We start from the raw sequence: 17,360 nt of genomic DNA on the forward strand, positions 1-17,360 counted from the left end.
ATTACAAGGTCACCACCACTTGCTAGAGGTGTTGGGGTTTTGTGTGAAATTAATAATTGTTTTGCTCTTCTGTTTGGAGTCACTTGTGGGACAAGATGGAGTTTGGAGGGCCTTTACCAACTTTACTTCTCCCTCGTACAAAGGAGTAGTAAGGGTGGAGAAGATTATAATTTCTTTTTTTTTTTTTAAGAATATATGTTCATAATTCAGACAACTGTAATCCAGTATCTCTGTTCCCAGCAGCCAAACACCAGTGTTTAACTCTGCTCTCCTTCAAACTATCCAACAGTTTTCTATGTGAAGATTTATCATGTGATTCTCTCCCTTCCCTCTTGTATATCACTTAGGATAGAAGCTGTACTGCTTTCATCTTAGAAGACAGAGCATCAGTTTACTCTGCTTCAACCCAGGTTTGGGCCTTTCAGAGCAGCAGACGGCCAACCCTTCATAAGGTTAATGCTTTGGATTGATTGCAGATGTTGGCAAGCAGTGCTGAATGCTGGAATAGATAGAGTGGTGGAATAGAATAGAGGCCTGATGGAGGAAGTGCAGTGTATCTCACAGTATGATCCACAGTTTAAAAAAATCAAAAGTAAAAAAAGCACCACCAGTTGTCTGTGTGCTCTGGCCTTTATGAAATATGCAAAAGCTTGCTGTTTCATACATTGATTTGATTTTATTTTTCAATAATGAGCCAAGGAAGACTCTTCTTTCTCAACTGACCATAGTAATGAGGATGGCTTTCCTTCCACCCATCCCTGCTTCTACCTCTTCCCTGCTGATGAACCCCAGTAGTCCTACATTAGCCACCTACTGATTTTTCCGCGTGCCAAGGGAATCCATGCCTTCCGTTGTCCCGAGCGACGCAGGGCGGTTGTGATGCGGGATCTAATGGCCGAAGCAGTCTGGACTTTGAGAAGGCCTTGGTTATTCCCTTGCCCATTCTCTATCCCACTACTTTCCTTAGGCTGTTTTCCTTCCCCCTATAGATCCAGCTTGCCTCATCATTGCTATTTGGTGAAGTTAAAGGAGAGGTCCACGGTGCTGGAGGAGCGGGCAGGCACTGCATGAGTCCTCACATCCATCATGGTTGTTGGCATTACTTTGCTGCAGGACCCTTTGTTGCTGCTTTCTGTGATCTGTTGCAGTTCTCCTTGCCATGGCAGCTGGTTGCTGAACACTAGATTGTGTGTGCATGTGTGTGTTTATTGGGAGAAAAGACAGTTCTGGATGTAACTCTTTGCTGGGTGATATTTTCATGCTCTTTTTTATCTGTTTATAATAAGACTTGAAGTTTTGGCTTTCCATATTTGATCTGTCAGGTACACACAAGACACAATGGATTTTTTTAATATCCTCACCACTGAATGCATATTTTTGTATAGATTTGTCATCACAGATGTTACAGACAGTCTAGGATTTATTCTTCTGGAGGCGTGCCACTTCTGGAATAATCCCTCATGGTCAATAGTTCATTATGTCAACTGCAGGGAGCTATAGGATGGAAATGGTTAGAGATTTTTAAATATAGTTAAAAAAAGAAAAAATTAAAGATGATCTATCATTACTGCACTTCTGGGAAGGCACTTAGATAATTTTTGATGAAATTGATAGTGTGGAATTGGACAACTATTGCTTTACAGTCATGGCTTCTTTCTGCACAAAGCTGTAAATAAAAATATGGCCTCATAATATGACAGCTTTTCTGAAATGCGGAATTGCTAAATCTTCCCTGGGATTTCAGGTTAATACAGTATTTTAGGAAGATAAGTAATACTAATTATCTGTCAGTAATTCCAATTGATGTGCTGGAGAGCTTCTGTTTGCTTACTGCTGCCTTTCTGCAGGTTTGCAAGCTTATGGTTTATTATGTGAAATATTTTATGATGAATCCAAGAATGTTTATAGTTGCCCAGTGATTTTCTCACTCTCTGCTTTAAGCCATCAGGGGTTTAAGAAAGCAACATAATGAGCAAGGTGCACCTTTTAACATCATGTGATGGATTTATCTTGGCCTAAATATTACATCCCAAATTCTGACTTTTAAGTTAGTTTTACAGTGTGTAGAACTGGGGTATTTTTACTGATAAGCTTTCACTGTCCTGCTTATATGTTGGGATATCTTACTGCGTTTGTGATTAATGCAGGTGCTTTGCCTGATGAAATTGAGGGGAATCTTTTGAGGTTGTAAAAATGGGCAGCATTTATCCTTAGCCCTGAATGACCCTGAGGGGAGCAGGACTTGGCCTGGGTGAGTCTTGCTCAGGCTGGCTCTGTGTCCCTTGTCATTTACTCTGGAGAGGCAGAGACAGAGACCCATAGGGCAGGTCACAGCCTCAGATTTAAGACTCTACAGCGTTTTACAAGCCTTTGAATGTTCTCTTGTCATGGTAATGAACTAGGAGGGAAGAAGTTCCATTGACTTCTTCCTGTTACCAGAATCATTAGATCCCAGTAGTCTGACTCTTGCTTTTCCTTCTCAGCCTCTTCACAGCTCCCAGGCTCCTCCCACTTTTGTCTTATTTTTGGTTTTCACCATTGAGTTTATAGGGAGAAACATCTTTAAAGCAAGTTTTTGTCATGGCTGATACTTTCAATCATGTTTCAGACTTTTTTTTTTTTTTTAATTCAGCTGGTAGTGATTTGTTTAATATTTTTTCATTTTAGGGAAAGTCTGCTTTGTGGTCTCATCTGTTACATTACTTAGAAAACAGACAAAGAAGAACCACATCAGGCAGCTTCAGTACCTCAGGTAAGATTGGCATCTGCTGGAAGAAGATGATTAAAAGTTGTGAGTAAGAGCTGCCTGCAGATTTACACCAAGGAGTTTTTTCCCCTGGAAATACCCTTCACTCCATATAACTGAATCAAATATTATGGCTACTACAGGTTTAGTATGGGCTGGTATGTTGTCTCAGTATGTTTTATGGAAAATAAACTGGTTTGTATTGTGCCCACTTGTTTGGGTCTGGGATCTGACTACCATGGTAGTCAGGAACCCAGAAATAGCTGATGCTTCAGAGATAGGCTTTGAAATGGGTTGCTCTGGTACATCATCCTCCATGAGACACACAGGCCCTGCATGGCTGCAGAGCAAATGATCTTATGGGTCAGGGTGGAAAACAGTGTAAGCACAGGGAATTGTGCTCTACACCCTGAAGTTCTACATTATGGCTTGAAAAACAACTGAACAGGAGGCTTACTGTTAAAAACTTCAACTGAAGAAACATTTTTATTTTTTGTTGGTTGAACTGTTGTAGTAGAAGCAATATTGTGCATAAGATCCACTACTAATATGTTTCTAGGATTGTTAATGTAATTTGTAAACATTACTTCTTGTGTCAGGTGTGGGCATAGGATATAAATTTGGAGAGAGCAATAGGTTGGGGGAGGCAGTGGGAGCCTTTTATTTTTTATTTAAAGCTGCTATAAGCAAAGATTTGAGCATTCATTAGTAACGTGCACAAGATCCTGTAAGCAATCAGAACTATAGATTTGGAAATTTTATGGTCTTCTCAGTGTCCCTTAATTCATAGTGGTTTTGTGTATCAGAATAAGTCACAATCAGTTCCTTGCTTTCTAACTTGGGTTTGAGAGCAGGGACTGTATTCAACATAGAACTTCATTCTGGAGTGTAATTTGAAAGTTAAGAGTAATAATATTGCTTGAAAACCCCAAAATGTGATATTTAAAAAGTGGTGGTGCTACAGGAGTGTGCAAAGTAATAGCTCAGTGGCACAGGATGTGTGGTGTACTGAGTACAACATATTTAACACTTTTCTCTGGTGTCAGTAGTGCCACTCAGGGTCACTGCACAGCAAGAAAGCAGGGCAATCTTTAGAAAATAATACTTGATTACTATATGTCTTAAGCCATTTAATGTCATAGCAATTCCAGCTGAACCTGCACTCAGTAATGGGCTGGTGCTCAGTGTGTGCTGATCTGTAGAACCATCTGTGTAGCATTATTTGATTTTCTTGTAATTTGGAGTGGAAATACACCCCAGTACCTTCACAGTCACCAGCAGTACAAGAGCGTAAATTGGGGTTAATTCACCTTCTTAATATTGATTTTAGAATCTTTAGATGGATTTCTCCTAACAAGAAATTGTTTTCTTCTCAATCTAGGAATACTTCTTGATTCAGAAAGACGAAAGTCTGATACAAGCCCAGCTATGTCACCTCTCAGAATCTCTCTCATCCAGGATATGAGGTGAGTTTGAGCTGTTAAACAACCCAGAAACCCCCTGAGATTTGCACACTTGTTTCTGTGTCTGCTGTGCACCATCCTGTGTTTCGTGCATCAGGAGGGGCTGTGGGGAAGGAACTTGTTGAGCTGTTTTAAAGTAAATAGTTCAGTGTTTTCATTGACCTTTACAGAAGCAGGTTCTGTACTGAGGAGCTTTTATATTGTCTGAGCTATTAACTTAGGGAAATACCATGACAAGGTTTTCATAGTTTTAACATTTTGTGTATTGGTTTATTTCCACAGAGGTGTGGGTGTAGTGCTTGTGTTTTCCCAGTCATTGCTGAGTTGGTTGCAGAGTTCTGAGACCACTTTTGCTTCTCAGGGAAGAATGCAGTTCAAAGAACTGGTTTGATCTAAAGAATGGGTTTATCTAACATTCAGTATTGTAGTGTGAATAAAACTACAACTTCTGCCCAGTCCCTTCTTTTCAGTACACTGAAAAAGCAATATGCAGAACTTCTGAAACAACCTTGACAGGAATTGTCTTTTCCTTCTTTTTCCTTACAGCATCCATTTTTTTTCAGTAGCGAAGAGTGAATTGAGGATTTGCCTGCCTTTTTAAAATATACCATTTGTGTCTTGTGTGCAAGAAAAGCTTCTACTGAGCATGCAAAGACAGTGTTTAATTTTCCAAAGCATTCAGCCATAAATATTGCAGTGATAAGGTCCAGAATGAGTCCTAAATCATGTGAGACAATGGGCCTGGTTTAGAATTTTGTAAATAGGGCACTGCATTGCAGATATTTCCTTTTCAGGCTCTTTTTCTCTTTGAGCTAGATTGCAGGGATTTTTTTATTGTGCTGAATATTAAGGTGATTATGTTTCTTTTTCCTATAATTTACCTGATATTTTGTGTTCTTTGGAAAACTTCAGCTGAGCTTGGTTCAAAAGAGCTGTCATGCTTTGACAGTACCAAGCATGTCTTTTTGTTTTATTCCAGGCATATCCAGAACATAAGTGAGATCAAAACAGATGTTGGCAAGGCCAGAGCCTGGGTTCGCCTCTCTATGGAAAAGAAGCTGCTCTCCAGGCATCTGAAACAGTTGCTTTCAGATCATGAACTCACAAAGTAAGATGGGTTATCTTGGGCAAAGCTTTAAAAAAAAATTCTATGTAATTGTTTAGGTTCAAAAATCCAGGTATTCCTATTTTTGCATCTGCTTAGCAGTGTGCAGAAGGCATGGAACAAACTGGCCTTCCAAGTGTGTCAGCTGCTTGGGAATTAGGGTTCGGTGCTGGGGTTCTTGACATGTGTTTTCACATTTATAGCCTGCTCAGCAACATAAGATGATTTGCTTTCATAATAATCACACACAGTGTTTACTGTGTGGAAATTAAAGCCATAGTAATTGTCATGAACTTTAATTGAAGACTTCTGTCTGGGCACAGCTTAACCTATGCTGTCTGCTCTTCCTTTCCTCTCCTTCCACTCCCCATCTTCCAAGGAATTTCTTCTCCAATCCCCCTGAACCCCAACAGCTAATAATTTGAGATTTGCCTTGTCTTGTATTGTGTTGGACTTTCTGATGAAGCTGTGGCCTTAGTGAATAAGGAAAAGCTGAAGGATGGAGAGAGGACAGCTAATAAATCTGCCTGTATGTCCAAATTAAGATTAAGCCTCTCCAGTGAAGTCAACAGTTCGGATCAGGTTAAATTTAGCAGTGCTTGTCCCATGCAGAGCATGTGCTGTGAGAGGACTTTCCACACACCACTAAACTCCATGGACCCCCACAAAAGAGAAGGAAAAAACCTCTTAACACTGGCCAGTGTTCTCTTCATCTGTCAGGCAGATTCTGATTCTCTGGAACAGAGGGAGACTGCAGCAAAAGTATGTTGAAAATGAAAATGACAAACAAAGGAGCAACTTGTACAGGATGACATCAATTCTCTGTAATCCTGTGTGCTTTGTGCTGCATATTTACATATCCTACTTAGAGAGCTGTTGTAGGCAGTGTGGTTTGAAAGTGTGCCCCACTTGTTCTTAGAGGAAACAGTGCTGAGTTCAGTGAGGTACTAAAAGTAATGGTGCAACTTCTGCCATTTTACAGTTAACAAGATTGTGTTGTTCCTTTTGAAGCAGCTGTTAGGTGTTTTAATTATCCCATTCTCTTTACTTGACATTTGTTAACAAATATAAGGAAAATGTTACGTTTGGTTTTTTTCTAGTCTGCCAAGGGAACAGGGAAAAATCACATGTCCTGAGATCTTTGTGTGCCCAGGGAAACAGAGAAACCTTATCCTTTGAAGAGACAGGACAGCCCATACCCTGACAGGCTGTCAAACATGTGATTCAGATTGTGCAAATGAAACACAGACATGGCCACCTTTTGTGAGACTTTTGTGGCTTTGCCACTCTTGTGGCTGCAGGCAGGTCAGGTTAATTTAAGGCTCGGTCTCTTTGTTTTCATTGAACATTTCCTGTCAGTCTCTAGTGTCAGGTTTGTTATGTGACTGAGAACATGCCTGTTTGTTGACAATCATTGATTTGTTTTGCAAGTTTCTGTCTTGTGACTTGCTGACTTTTTTGTAAATTGATACCTGAAATTGAGGGGAGTTGTCAGGATGCCCTCCTGGCAGGAACAACCTGTCCACAGCTGGGTCAGCATTTCTGGTACCTAATTCCTGCATTCTGGAGAGTTTAGATATTCCTGCAGCATCAGTTGGATTTTGATATATTTTGGCATGCTCTTCTTTTATGATTATGCCCAACACTTGTATTATTTCTTGGTTGCCACCTTTGTATGCCTATCATCTTGGTTATGTCAGGAGCTGTGTATATCAACACTGAACTATTCACTGGATCAATGTGCAGGTTGTTGTAGGCCCTGGGTGATCACCTATAGCCAAATACAAGCAGATAGCCCCAGTTTTTGTTTTATGTCCTTTGAGAACAGTCTGTCATACATCATGTGCTGGAAAGCTCTCCCATGGCACCCTCTGCTCAGAAGTAACTTAGGAAAACTCTCTTCACTTCAGTTCTGTCATTTTACATGGTTTAAAGAAGTCAAAATATTTTTCAAGAAAGTGCAAAATTCCTTTTTCCATCTTGGGGTGTTTTTGGATGGGAGAAGACCCTTAAACCAAATGTTACATTTGAGAGGTGGAAGATAACGAGAGCTGGACTGATTCACTTTGGAGATGTCAGCTTTGCAGAGACTCAGCGTATCTCGGCACGCTGTAAACTCTTGGCTCTCCCAGTATCACTTGTATCACTTCTCATTTGTAATGGCTTGCCCATTATTCATAGTGTACCTAATAAATGTGCACAGTAGAAAACATTTCACTGGAAGCATCTTGTTGCTGTGACAGATTATGTGTTTTGCTTTGTCAGGAAACTCTACAAGCGTTACGCGTTCCTCCGCTGCGATGATGAGAAGGAGCAATTCCTGTATCATCTCCTGTCATTCAATGCTGTGGATTACTTCTGCTTTACCAATGTTTTCACAACAATCTGTAAGTATTTGCTTTCCCTGCAGCTCTGATTTCTAGATTTGGTTGAGTCCTTGTCCAAAATTCTAAATAGCTCTGAGCAACATGCCCTAATGTAATTGTTCTCCTTTTTTTCCCTGGGATCCAGCTGTGTGTGCTGTATTGCTGTTTCCATGATGTTCTCTGGTGGGCAGGAGTTTCTGTCCCTGTCACTTTTGTTTCTAACTTAGTGAGGTACATAGCCCTAATAATTTTAGTTGGGGGTGAGTTCTCAGCTGAAGTTTTTGTGGTGGGCTTCATTGCATGATACTAAATAATAAGTAATAATAATAGTATGGGGTGTTCACTATCAAGAATATTAATGCTTTCTTAATTAAAAGAAAACAAACCTTTCCTTTTTTCCTTTTTTGTGCTCAGGCTACTTTGCTGCATGCCTCTCTGTGGGTTTGGGGTGACAATGAAATGCCCGTTGAGGGTTGCATCAGAACTTGTCAGCATTTTTTTTTCTTCTAGTTGTTAAAAAGATACCCTAGAGAAACTTTTAAGCTATGTTGATAACTATAACACTTAACTGTGTTACAGAGTTCTCAAAGATCTGTGTGCCTGCTGCCACAGGACATCACTGGGAAGGCAAAATAAGGAAAGACTTTAGCAAGGCTTATGAAATTGGGGGTGGGATATGTGAAAGGGCTACCCTTGGTGGTGTGTTGTGATTCACACTTGTGTGTATGAAAGACAAAGCAAACAGACATCCAAGCAAAACAGCTTTTGATCTTGCAGGCAAGTTCTGGATAATGTGAAAATCTGGTCTGCTGGATGCAGTTAAACTGTCACTTACTTTAGGACTATCAGCACAGAAAATAAAAAGGGAAACATTTTAATTCATTCTTAAATGCTGTGAGCATTGGGCTTTTAAGAAGATCCAACCACCAAATGCTTTCTCGAGGGCACTGACAGCTCAGGAGATGCTGAGGGAGAAATGCATTAAATGCCTCATCTGAAAAGCCCTGACTGTAATCTGCTTAGGCACTATGAAAGAAGGGCAGAAAGCCAAGAAACACAGTGACCATTCAGAGAATTGGGTTTTATTAAAAAAGGTTGGCTAACAGAGGGCTGGGCAGATGCTGGGTGGTAGAAGAGCACATGCCTCGAGGGTCAGAGGGGGACTGCAGCTCAGGTGATACTGCATGGAATTACTCACAGGTCAACCAGGGGTCCAGAAAGCACTTGAGCTATGTGTGGTGCTATTTAGAAGGGGAAAAATTGCTTGTTCTTTTGAGAGATTGATAAGTCCTAACGTTAGCATAACTAAGAGTGACATGGCAGAGAGAAATGTGCAGCATTATGCTGTATTTTCGCTGGATTTGTTCAGCCGTGGCAGTGAATGCTGCTGCCATCCATGCCTGTGAAGAAAGGCTGCAGTTAGTGCCTGAGTGGGACCTGGGGGAGTTGTACAGTGTCCTGAGCTGCTGTGCACTCCTGGGTACAGGAATATCATGTCTTTACTTCCTTGTCACTAAGCTGAGGATAAGTAAGTCTTTGTGCCATGTTGTGAAGTTGGTAAATAAAAAGGGATTACACTCATAAGAAGGCATTATTCCATCCAAATTTCTTTCTTCACTTGACACTGTTCTGCTGTCAGCTCTGCTTCTTAGTGGCTGCTGTGTATGTGTACACTTCCCCATTGTCAGTCAGTGCTTAGTGTGTGTCAGCATGATTAACTGGGATCTCTGATGTTCTTGTAATTTCATGGTGCTGCAGTGTTGTTTTATGACTTATCTTTTGCTCCTCTCTTGATTAAAAAGAGGTTACATAATTATTCTTCTTCATTTCTGAAGTGTTCTTTCTTTTGTGTTTGCAGTGATACCCTACCATATCTTGATTGTTCCCAGCAAGAAACTCGGTGGCTCAATGTTCACAGCCAATCCTTGGATCTGCATTTCGGGAGAACTGGGTGAAACAGGAGTCCTGCAGATTCCCAGGAATATATTAGAAATGACTTTTGAGGTTTGTGTTACTTGATACAAAACCTGGTTGGAGTGTTCTGTTTGTTCAGTTTCAAATTCTTCCCTTGCTGTACCACCTTGAAATCTGAAAGGGTGGCAGATGTGTCTGTGCTCCTGGTCCAGTGGTGTTTTTTGTATTGTTCTTCACCTGTGGAATGAATGTGGAATATCTTTGTGGTTAGTCACAGATAGTTTGTGCCTTTGCATAGCACATTTAACCTATATTTAATAACATGCAGAGCAAAATGACTGACAATTCCTTAGTGCAAGGGATAGACAAGGCTGTCTTTATGTTACAACTGTGGGAGGTGTCATATCCTCTTCTGTTGGAAAACAAAGAAGTGATTCTGCTCTGATTTTGCATGTGTGTTGTGTTCATTGGGTAAAATTGAATTGAAAAATCTAGTTCAGCTGACGTGCTCTGTGCAGACCAAAACAGTATTTAACAAAACAAGCAAACAAAACCAAGTAAAGCAGCCTACCACTAAAAAGCCCAGAACTAACCATGCAGTCAGAAACAGGAACCACATTGCTGAGTCTCTGTCTGAGCACGTTCCCTAATAGTTTATTCCCCCAACATGCTTCTTTCTCTTTCAGTTTCCTCTGACAAACTCTTTGTTTAATTTGCAGTGCCAGAACCTGGGAAAACTGACCACAGTGCAAATAGGACATGATAATTCGGGGCTGTATGCCAAGTGGCTTGTGGAATATGTTATGGTCAGAAATGAAATAACAGGGCATACTTACAAGTAAGTATCATCCTGACATTTCATGTGAAGTAGAATTCCTGCAGGGAGCTGGCACAGCAGGGCTTGTTTGATTAGAAAGGTCTGATCTCCTGGGACTCTGTGTCTACAGTTGCCTTGACCTGAAGGCACAGAAAGATTGTTTGGCTTCTGGCATTAAACAAATCCTGGTTCTTCTGAATTCAAACAGGGTTTGCAGTTTGCAGATGCTCATGACTCATATCAGACTGTTGGTGGAGAGGATGAGTTGACTGTTGTGCAGCTTAGAAATAATCTGCCTTGAGCCCAAGGAAGAAACAGCAAGTCAGAGCTTGCTGCTTACCAAATATAGGTGGTATTTTGTATTAGGTCTTGGTACTCCAGGTGTTACAGAGACACCTTTGGACACAAGCTGGAATACAAGGCCTTATGAGTGTTAGAAACCTGTGTTTACATGGGGAAAAGTAAAGGAATGAAACTTACAATGAGAATTCAATTTATTTGTGTTAGATACAGCATAGTTTGATGCCCTGTCCTTTGTTTAGGGAAACTGTTAGGCTCATGTTGATGTCAAATTGGTGGGTAAGTCCACTCAGCTCTCCATGCCAGTTCATTTGTAATTAAATGGAGAGGGAAGATTCTCTTTTTGGATGCTGTTCAGTTTTCCAGTTAAGCTGATTAAACTGCCATCAACATTGGTTCAGAAAAAGTGATAATGAGCAAATGAGCATGTGTGTCTGATTTAATATCCCAATTCAGTAGAAGTACTGGTGTTCTGGCATTTAAGCATCTGTTTGGGCTGTGGGGTTTTTTACAGCTGGCTTGATATGTAGTATATTCAGTGTATTTCTTCACCCTTTTTTTATGGGATGTAGTAGGATTTCCCCTTTTACCCATTTTTCCTCAAATCATGTTACATGTGGGACTCAGGCAAAATCTGCTTGGTGGGTGGATCATCTACTGCAACACTCAGCACAAACTTTTGCTGCCTGTGCTGGCAAAAGCCAAAGCCAAGACTTTATTACTTGGTCCTGGGTGAATGAAGTCTTTCTGATAACTATGCTAGCAGGATTTGGGCTTTAGGCAACTGCAGCTGAAAGTCTTTGGCATGGAATTGAATTTGGATTGATCCATTTATCTCCCTGGTGTTGTTAGGTTTCCCTGTGGAAGGTGGCTTGGGAAGGGAATGGATGATGGCAGCTTAGAGAGAATCCTGGTGGGAGAGCTGCTGACTTCCCACACGGAGGCTGATGAGCGCCAGTGCCGGACCCCTCCCCTGCAGCAGTCTCCAAGCATGATCAGGAGATTTGTCACTATCTCACCAAACAATAAGCCAAGTGAGTGCTGGGCCTTGTCCTGTCTTGTCCTCTTCTACATCATCACCTGAGGGCTTGCAAACACAACTGGAGTTTGGGGAGGACCTGTGAAACTCAGCCCAGTGTCCTGCTTGAACTCCAGCTAACTTCCAAATTACAATCCTGGGCATCCTGTTCTGTCTACTTAACTTTTGAAATCTGAAAGGGTGTCACGTGTGTCTGTGCTCCTGGTCCAGGGGTGTCTTTTGTATTGTCCTTCACCTATGGAATGAATGCTATGGAGGAATGTAGAAATTTGCTGCCCTTTCTCTGTCCATTGTGGGTGAAGAATCTTGCTAGTGGTTTCTATTCACAGACTTCTCTTTGTTTGCTCTTGAGGTCAGTGTTCTGTGGTTGTCTTATTCCTGATAAATCAGGTGGTTACTTTGTTCCCAGCCATACTTGGGTTTGCAGCAAAACTATCACAGGAATTATTTCCAGGATGCCCAGATTTGTCAGTCCTAAACAAAGCACTGCTCCTTTTCTTAGCTTTGGGTCCTGGTCTGACCATTCACATAATGTGTAAAAACCCTTTCCACTGTTGGTGTTTTGAAACACCACTGTGTTAACTTAAATATAAAACCAAACCATCTCCATTCCTACCTCCTCAACAATAAATAAAAGTAGAGCTGGGTTTCCATTACCCACAGCCCAGCACTGTTTCCTTAACAGAATGAATTATATTGGTTTGTGCTCCTCTGCTGTGCTTTGTGCTGTGCCATAACCCTCACACACAAGGTACAATTTCTGAAGCTGTAACTGGATATATTTTTGTGTTTTGCAGAGTTAAATACTGGTCAGATACAAGAAGCTATTGGTGAAGCTGTGAATGGTATTGTCAAGCATTTCCACAAGCCAGAGAAGGAGGTGAGGGGTTGTTGTCTGTAATGGCACTCCTGTCCTAAAACTCTGATTAGTAAACATGAGAGGATATATAGCAGAAGTAACCAAACTGAATGAACAGCCATGTGCTTGAGAATTCCTGAAATGCAGCAAAAATGAGATACTGAGATAGTACAACCTCAAATACCTGTGTTTTGCTGCTAACTGGAGCATTTTGTTAAATTGAATGTTAACATTCTGGTATTGGGAACTGTGCTGTTAGTCAAATCCTACCAAGGATTCTACCCATACACTCTCAAGAACACTGCCTACTGTTTAGTTTGTTCTGAATTAACTGGCATTTTACATCTGCATTGAGTTCTAAGTAGGCTTTTAATGTCTGTTTTGCATTATCCTTGCTACTTAAAACATGAAAATCCATGGGCCATTTTAAAAAAAGGGGAAGAAACAAAGGCCACCCCTAAAACACCCACATCCCCCAAGAAAGTGAAGCAGAAGTGCTCTTCAAGACTCTTTTGCATTACACGTGTGATCAGCTGACACAGCAGTGATTTTTCTGAAACAAACCTGAGTACCATACCCCTGTCCAGCCCTTGTGAGCCAGAGAGATGTAGAGCAGTGCTGGATCTGGATGGATGGCTCTTGACAGTCAGGGTTTTTTTACATTCCTGTAACACCTGACTTCTAAATTCATTATGGTATGACAGATTCATATCCAGTGTAATTCTAGTCAGTGACCACATTGATAATAATCTCAAGTGGTCATGCACTGCTTTTGCAGAATAGAATTTACCATCATGTGCTGAAGCAGGACTTTGTTTTTTACTGAGCATTAAATATTTTTGTTGGTAAGGGGCACATGCTACACTGGGTCTGTGATCTGTTACTTAAAAGAGGAAAATATTTTCATAATTTTCTTTAGTGATGATTATTATAGGTAAAACCTGCTCATTATATTGGCCTGTTTGAGGCTTTGTTTGATGATGATGATGAGGCCCTGACAAAGCTTTCCTCAGCCTCATTCTTGGAGAAGTCAATCCATTTTTGAATGCTCAGGACTTGTGAGAACTGAGCCATCCTGTTCAGGGTCACTGTTTGACAGCAGACTTCAACTTTAGGCATTTGTTTATTTAAAAATTTAATGGGACACTTGTGTCCCAGAGTCCCAAGGTGAGGTGATGAGTGTGTGTGCTTTCTGTGTGTGCTGGCAGAGAGGCAGCCTGACCCTGCTGCTGTGTGGAGAAAGTGGACTTGTTTCAGCTCTGGAGCAAGTGTTCCAGCACGGATTTAAATCACCAAGACTCTTCAAGAACGTCTTCATTTGGGACTTTCTAGGTGAGTGGGAGGATGACATCCCAGAGCCTGTTTGTGTCTTTGAAGCACATCCAGCTGTGTTCCTTATCACTGCTGTTGTGTCTCAGCTGGTGTGAAGAGCAGACTTCTTGGAGGCATCTCAGCAGCTGAGTGCCCATGAGGGCTCCTACCTGCTCATCCTGCTGTGAGAGAGAGTCTCTGTCTTCTGCCAAAGCTGACTCTGTACTTCATGCAGCAACTGGGCTTTGTCCTTCTGGCAGTTAGAGTGTAAAACAAACTTCCTTACAGTTACAGTGTAAAACAAACAGAGGTACACATAGGGTGGTGAATTGACATGGGGTAACCTTGTTGTTAATTGAGCACAGTGAAAGCAAGAAATCACACTTGTAAGAGGTTGAGTTGTCTTTCAGAGCACAGCAGATGGATCTAGTGCTGTTGTATGTACTGGACATTGTAATAAAGGGGTTATAAGCATCCATTTTTCACACAATAGTCTAGATCCCTTGACACAAAGTTAAATAAATCAATTGAGTTCACCAACACATTTTTAAAAAGGAATTATTTTTAATAATGTTTCTATATTTTGAGTAGCTACTTTAACATTGCCGTTCCCCTTACACTATCATTTTACTGCACTCAAATTCAATAGATAGGTGAACTTCTTTAGCATTGTTCAGAGGGAAGGAAATGGAATCCCAGTTTTTTACAGGGGGAACACAGGACTGAATCAAACAGAAACAAATAGTGCCTAAAAGTAATGATTTGGGAAATTCATGGATGAGCTTTGATCCTAGGCCTTTCAGTTTTAACTCTCTCCTAAATGCACTGATGAAACTTCATTATCTCCCACCATTCTTTTAAGAAAAAGCACAAACATACTATGAGACCCTTGAGCAGAACGAGATGGTCCCAGAAGAGAACTGGCAGATGAGGGCCAGGAATTTCTGTCGCTTTATCACTGCTATCAACAACACCCCCAGGAACATTGGGAAGGATGGCAAGTTTCAAATGCTGGTGTGTCTTGGAGCCAGGTACAAAAAAACTTCTTTATAATTGTTGATGTTACTGATATTTTAATGAAATGAAAAAGATGTTGCACTCGGGGCAGTTACTCCTCACTCCCTGTCTCATAAAGAGAAGGGGAGAGCACGGTAGGTCTGCTTAAAAGCAAAGAATAAAAATGATGTCTGTGCAGATGTGAAATTAACTTGGCTTTATTTTTATTCCCAAACTGCCCACTGGCCCCTTGTCAGAGACCACCTTTTGCACCACTGGATCGCCCTGCTTGCAGACTGCCCCATTACAGCCCAGATGTATGAGGACATAGCCCTGATTAAGGATCACACGCTGGTGAATTCTTTGATTCGGGTGCTGCAGACCTTGCAGGAGTTCAACATCACCCTGGAGGCATCTCTGGTCAAAGGAATCGACATCTGACCTCCTGTCCCACAGGAAAAACTGTCTTTACAAAGACAACAAAAAGCAACAAGGAGTGAATCTCGTTAGTATGCAAAAGTTCTGTCTTGCCAGTACATTGTATCGTGAACTTGTTCATGGCCCAGAAATGCAACTTTGACTTTTCTTGAAGGAAACTCCAGAAATAGTACAGGCAAATGGATAGAAGCTGTAAACTCAATGTAAAAAAGAGGATTTTGGTATAAATCTATTTTAGAGTTTATTTGCTGATTTGCTTTTTACACACTTTCATGTGAAAGAGATAGAGATGAGTATTGTGCAGCTTATTTTAAAGCTGCAGTATTTCCTTGCCATAGAAAATGTGCAGTGAGCCTTTCAGCATTCTGTGAACTTGCCTTCAGATATGCTGTATGTCATAGACCCCAGTGTATACACTCCATTTCTGCTGAGAAGGTCATTCTATAGTTTTTAAACTAATATTTTATATATTAACATTATTACCAATGTTTGATTTTTAAGGTGTTGGGTCATGTTCTGCTGCAAGGGAACTACAGATCTGATCTGTGCTTTTAATAGCTCCAAAGCACTGATTTGTCAACAATTATTTTTTTTCCTTTATTTTTGTTGTCAGTATTATTTTTAGTGAAATCCAGGAGACTGAACCGTGAAATGTCCAGAGATCAAAGTAATATTTTTCATATTGGTACGTAATTGCACAGAAGAAGAAATTAAGTCTGTTTTTTAACTGATGTTTTTTATTTATTTAACCTATCATTGTGTTTTGTAAGTTTGTCTTTAAAAAAAAAATCTTCTATGATACAGCTGGCTATATTATGTTGCAATTCAGAATTTACAGTGTAGCCCACTTAAATGAAAAACCTGGAATAATTGTTCATAACACAAGAACATTTCCATTTAAACCAGCCTTTTGAAGCTTGGTATATGGTTGCTGCTGGTAATTCTCTTAACTGCTAATAAAGAGGAACATGAGTTCCCCAGATGCCAGATGACTAAATAAAAATCTTTATGCCCCATCTGAAGTAATAACAGTATACCTTACTAACAAGTATAAGGATTTCTTAATGTTTCTGAAAGGACAGTGATATTAAGGTTTTTTCTTTTCCTTTTGAGTGCATATGTCTTGGATCCCATTGTCGCAGTCTGCTTCATTTGGGATGCTTTTGTTTTTAGCAAAGAAAGTTTAGGCCATTTCTGCTATGAAACACAAATATTTTGAAAGCTTAATTTATTGGAGATCTGGAACTTGGCAAATGCCTAAAGGCATCTCTGTTCATTTGAATCTTCTGATAAAAATCTCTTTGAAATGAATATGTGACTTAAGAACAGGCTGATTTATCAGCATCACAAATTACTGTACAGAAGTTCAGGGCTGTGTATTTAAGAGGTCTCCACTGTATAAACTTATCTCAGTACTGTCTCTCTTTGGAGAAGCAGAGTCCAAGTTTTTTGGTTCATACAATGTTGTAGCACTTTTACTTTACCTACAGCTTAGTCACATCTTGTGATAGTTTTATTTCCATAATTTATGAGTATAGCACATGTATTAAATTTTTGACTATTTTTAATTTTGTCCTATTTATTTCATTATTAAACTGAGAAGTTCCTTTGTCACTACTTATCAGAGCAAGATTCTTCTTTGATTTCACAGTAGCATTAGTAAGATGTGAGGGCAATGTCTGAGCCACTCCTCACATGGGGTGGGTGCAAATTCTTTCACAGCTTACAGGAGCATTTCACAGGAGCATTCTGTGTGTGCAGGGTTGGTTTTGTTGGTGGTTTTTCTTTTGTTGTTTTTTGTTTTTCTTCCCGCTTTGGAAGGGCAAAAATAAAAAAAAAAGTTTTACTGCATTCTAAGAATTTCGTATATTCAACTTAATATGTTAGGATAGTCTTTTTACACCTGGCCTAAATTGTTTATGCATTAATAATAGTAATTTTTTTTGTTTTATTTTGGGGTTTTTTTTGTTAATTTGTTTTCTTTTGTTGTTTTTGTTTCAGCTGTC

General features: G+C 40.2%; 1 protein-coding gene across 4 annotated transcripts in view; it reads left to right on the plus strand.

Moving 5' to 3' along the window:
* The window catches only part of DENND5A (DENN domain containing 5A), a 62,577-nt gene extending 45,606 nt beyond the window's left edge, over positions 1–16,971 (plus strand). For 2 of the 4 annotated variants that reach the window (XM_066553010.1, XM_066553011.1), the window contains 12 exons: positions 348–452; positions 2,668–2,752; positions 4,128–4,212; positions 5,189–5,317; positions 7,580–7,701; positions 9,539–9,684; positions 10,314–10,432; positions 11,564–11,745; positions 12,548–12,630; positions 13,818–13,941; positions 14,783–14,951; positions 15,174–16,971. In XM_066553010.1, coding sequence (XP_066409107.1) covers positions 348–452; positions 2,668–2,752; positions 4,128–4,212; positions 5,189–5,317; positions 7,580–7,701; positions 9,539–9,684; positions 10,314–10,432; positions 11,564–11,745; positions 12,548–12,630; positions 13,818–13,941; positions 14,783–14,951; positions 15,174–15,357 — 1,533 coding nt within the window. In that variant the 3' untranslated portion in view covers positions 15,358–16,971. The remainder of the gene's footprint in view (positions 1–347; positions 453–2,667; positions 2,753–4,127; positions 4,213–5,188; positions 5,318–7,579; positions 7,702–9,538; positions 9,685–10,313; positions 10,433–11,563; positions 11,746–12,547; positions 12,631–13,817; positions 13,942–14,782; positions 14,952–15,173) is intronic. The other 2 variants (XM_066553012.1, XM_066553013.1) reach the window with 1 other exon arrangement.
* The last annotated feature ends 389 nt before the right edge of the window (positions 16,972–17,360 follow it).

The sequence above is a fragment of the Molothrus aeneus genome, chromosome 6, assembly GCF_037042795.1.
Source record: "Molothrus aeneus isolate 106 chromosome 6, BPBGC_Maene_1.0, whole genome shotgun sequence".
Lineage (NCBI taxonomy): Eukaryota > Metazoa > Chordata > Aves > Passeriformes > Icteridae > Molothrus > Molothrus aeneus.